Below are 4,452 nucleotides of genomic sequence, written 5' to 3' on the forward strand. Positions count from 1 at the left end.
AACAAATAAGGTTCCAATCGTGCAAATTTTGCTTCACTGGATAAAGCACTTCTTGACACAGTAATGTCCAGAATCCCCCTCCCCCAGAAAAATACAGGACTGAGACTGAAGCCATTCTTTTTTTTTTCCTTTTTTTTTTCTTTTTTTTTTCTTTTTTTTTTTTTCTTTTTTCCTTAAGGCTATACAAGACAAAGAAAGAAAGCATGGAAAGAACACCTCATTGGGCTGAACATTTCATTCTTCTGGCTCTGGAGCGAGCCTTTGACAAAGAGATTTTGTGGTCCGAGTTATTTGTCTCATTGGGACAACAACAAGAGAAAGAAAAAGAGGAAAAAATGAAAGAGAGGGGGAAAAAAAAGAAGAATAAGAAAGTCAATGATCCCAACAATAAAATCCGAAATTGACTTTACAATCACAGGTACAAATTGCTCAGGTCGATAATTTCATTTCTCCTAAAGATCACTGTCGTCTAAAACTAATTAGAGGCGCAGGTTCCCGAGGAATTGTCAATATTCAAAGCAAATGTTGGAGTTTAGAAGGTTATCATTCTTCTATCGTGACAGTCTGACGGGGTGACTGGAAATATTGTCATGTGCTGCCAAGTTCAGGGTGTCAGTAACGATTGAATCCTTGCTCCGGCTCATGGATCTGTCTCCTACTAGGACTTTTTTTATAGTGGAAAGACTAAGAAGCCGGAAAAGGTTGAATATTTCCACCCTCCCATGAGGTTACCCCTTTCCAGTTTGAGATGCACTTTGTCTTCTCTTTCCATGTGGAGCAAGACCCCATTGCTGGCTGCTTCTCTGGTGACGTCCTGATCCCCTGCAAAAGCTGAAATCACTGGGTAGCCGTTTTGCATTAAACTTACCTAAAAAGTGCAAAGAGAGAGAATCTGAGTTTTCTCAATATTCTCAATGGCTTTTTTGCCCTGTGCATATTACTAAACTTTTGTGCAGGTTAGAAACGAGGTTGAATTAAGCTAAGGCAGTGTGTGATTTCTGTCATGCATACAGACCCCTTTAACTAAAATAACCTACAGTTTTGTTCTTCACTTGCTGGTTTTGTAAATGCACCTTAGTGTCTAGAAATGAGTATCTGAAAAAAAAGGAAAGACAAGATCTTCTTTAGATCACAACCCACCTGGATAGTTTGTCTGTTATAGACCTTGACCACGTGGAAACTGAAACTATATATCCCTTTTCTTGGTGCTACAAATATACTGGAAGCAAGATCAAAATGGTTGCCAATATTAACTAACACCTGGAAAGTAAACAAACAAAACAAAACAAAACAAAAAAGAGAGAGAGAAAGAGAGAAATCAGGCCCCATCTTAGAACAGTGCCAGTGAAAATCTGACATGAGCTCCATGACCGATATGAAGCCTAGTCGAAATGGCATTTGCAGCACAATTAAAAGTGCACTGCAGGGGAAAGGAGCCAAGTTACAGAGGCATTTAAAAAGCATCACAGTTCATAAAACGATTTAGTTACGCAAAAATGATCTCCAAAGCCTGTTAGATGAAGTGCAAATGTCCACACTGCACTGTCAATGAAGCAAAGGTGGCAGAAGCGTGGAGGGGAGGGGGAAGGAAGGAAAGGAGGGATGGGAAAGAACCCAGAAAAAAAAAAATAACCGGAACTCATCAACTCATAATGCAAATGTGTTTTTATTTTAGCTAGCACTACTGAAATCAGACCTATCCTCGAGTTTAACAGGGTATAGAACTAAAAGCGTACTCAGAGAGGGGCAAAGCAGGAGGATGTCCAGCAACAGCAACATCTGCCAGCTCATGCCTCCCTGTCCCTCTGGAGGGCTGTGCCGCCTGGCCCGCACCCTCCTCAGGCGGCTGGGGTGGGCCTGCTCCTCCTCCCCGACAACAGTCTTTATTTGTCATATATTTAAACGTCTTTTGAGACAAAGAGAAAGAGTTGAGCCCTCCGGCAAACGTGCAAAGCCTCATTCAGAAGCGGCGGCCGCATCCTGCCCCCACAGAGGCTGGCGGTGCGGAGCCCGCCGATTTGAGGGGGATCCCGCTCCGGCTTCTCCGCTCGCTCCCCTTCCAGACTCCAGCGACGGGCAGCCTGATTTGGCCCAAAAGGCAGGGGTATCGAGGGAGAAAAACCCACGGGCCGGTGGCGATCCCGTGAGGCAAGCGGGTGAGCCCGAGCCGGCTCAGCCGTGCCCGCCCCCGGGACGCCCCGGCCACACTCAGCTTGACGGGCTACAACCTCTGTTTCAATGAAGAAAAAGAGAGAGCAGGAGGAAACAAAAACAAAACCCTCAAAATCCCGAGCCTTTCCTCCCAAATAGCCAAACCCTATTGTTTCCAAGAAAGGAAAAAAATGAATCCGTTATTGTGGGAGCACGGAGGGAGAAACGCTTTCAAACTCCTGAGAACTGAGCATTGCGGGGAAAGCGTCTAAAATACACTATACATGAAGCAAGCTTTTTTTTTTTTCCCTCTACTGATCTGACTTTGTGAGATCTTGTACGCGAGGAATAGCTGTGCAAACTCTTTAGGAGGGACAGGTAGACAGATGAATGACAGGAGGACAGACAGATGAAAAAAAAAAAAAGCAGAAAAAACAGTTTGCGTGTGCTAATTTTGGCTGACTCTGCAATACTACTTCAGGAGTCAGAGGCGGTAGAAAAAAAGTAAATTTCATCGCAAAAATCAAGCGGAAGGATGGGGCATGGGCTCCGGGAGGCAAGCAGTGCCGCGGGGAAGGGGCAGGACGACCAGGCCGGGCTGACCGCTGCTCTGCCCGGCGTATGCCGCTCCCTTATAACCCACTGGGGTCATCGTTCGCCTCGTTTGATACCGCAGGAAACACCCTCTTGTTCCTCGGCCCTCCCTCCCCCTGAGAGATGTTGTAACATTGCCAAATGTGCTTGGAACAGGCAGATCCGGCGACTCCCCATCGGTAAATCTCTGTCCTCCCCTTGCCCTGAAAAATCAGCATTTCCGACGGAGCGCCGAAGGGGGGATGCGCACCCTTCCCCGCGGGTCGTCCCTGACTGCCCCGGGCAATCCTCGGCTGCAAGGCGTCCCCACAAGCGTCCGAGGCACAAACTCACAGGTTAAAGCCCTCTTCGTACTAGCGACGGGACAAGAAGTGAGGGTCCTCCCCTTCCCACCCCACCACCACCCCGGGAAAGCCCGGCAGCCACCTAGAAGAACTTCCCAAACTCTTTCCGGGGAGTTGAGCTATAAAATTGCTATTGAGCGGGTGGGTCAGGATTAAAAGATGGAAGGAGAGCAAGAAGGAAAATAAGCGTGTAGTCACGGGGGGCGAGGGGCGAGGATGCCCGCGCAGGGAGGCGACGGGTCGGCTGGCGCGGAGGTGGGGGGCAGCGAAGGCAAAGCAGGCGGCGGCTGACCTGGTCGAAGTAGATGGTCATGGTGCGGTTGCTCATCTCGGAGGGCTCGTGGTTGGTGCTGCGGGTGGCCGAGAAGGCCACCTTGGCGCTGCCCGAGCGCACCGAGATCCCCAGGGAAGAGGTGATGGCGCCGTCGGCCGAGGGGCTGGAGTCGCACACCACCAGGCACTTCCCCTCCAGGACGATGGGCTCCGTGTCGTTCTGCGCCCGCACCGGGCACCCGGCGGGCAGCAGCAGCAGCAGCAGCGGCAGCGCCGCCGCCAGGCAGCAGCAGCAACCGCCCGCCGGCTCCGGCAGCGCCCCCCGCCGCCGCCGCCCCATGCCCAGCGCCGGACCGCCGCCGCTCCGGCTCGCCGCCGCCATGCGGGGGCCGCGGGGAGGCGGAGGGGGCTGCGCGCCTGCTGCCGCCGCGGCGCCCGGCGGCCAGCGCTCTGCGGGACGGCGGCTGGGCAGCGGCGGCTGGGGCCGCGCCTTCCTCCCCTTCTCCTCCTCCGCCTCCTCCTCCTCCGCCTCCTCCTCCTCCTCCGCGCGGGGCGAAGGAGCCTCCTCAGAGGGCGGGCGGCGCGCAGCAGCCTGGCAAGGGCAAAGACGGCGGTGAAGCAGAGAAGCGGGCAGGCGGGCGCCGGGCACCACGCCGCCCGGCAGCAGCCCTCCGCCGCCGGTTCCCCCCTCCCCGCCCCGGGCGCCCCAGCCGGCACAACAGGTCCGGGAGAGACCTCGCTGCCCGGCGTCTCCTCGCGTCTCCTCTCTCTCCCGTCCCCCAGCAGCGGGGCGTCCCGCAGCCCCAGCTGTAGTTTGTGGCGGGAGGGGGGCAGCGCGGCAGATTTCGTCCCTGAACCCACGGTGAGGCACCCCGTGGGTGCCTCGGACAGTCCCTTTCCACACCCAGAGCCGACGGGGGCTCCAAAACCCGGCGACTTCCCACGGCCCCGCTTTTTACGTCTGCAAGCCGGGTTTATGTCGGTCTCCCAGCGCCCCAGCCACCCTGGAAGGAGATTTTATTATTGTTGTTGTTAATGCCCCTTCTCCCTCTCGCTGGAGCTGCTCCGCTATCCCTTAGGGTAGGCGGGG

General features: G+C 54.0%; 1 protein-coding gene across 1 annotated transcript; it reads right to left on the reverse strand.

Annotated features, from left to right (window-relative positions):
* Nucleotides 1-670: 670 nt before the first annotated feature.
* On the reverse strand, nt 671-3,744 carry CBLN2 (cerebellin 2 precursor; the record flags this gene model as incomplete). The annotated part of the gene is made up of 3 exons (XM_082311266.1): nt 671-868; nt 1,141-1,260; nt 3,382-3,744. The coding sequence occupies 3 exons, from the start codon at nt 3,742-3,744 to the stop codon at nt 671-673; spliced, it is 681 nt and encodes a 226-aa protein (XP_082167392.1).
* Nucleotides 3,745-4,452: the final 708 nt, after the last annotated feature.

This window comes from Platalea leucorodia (genome assembly GCF_965183815.1).
Source record: "Platalea leucorodia genome assembly, chromosome: 1".
NCBI lineage: Eukaryota > Metazoa > Chordata > Aves > Pelecaniformes > Threskiornithidae > Platalea > Platalea leucorodia.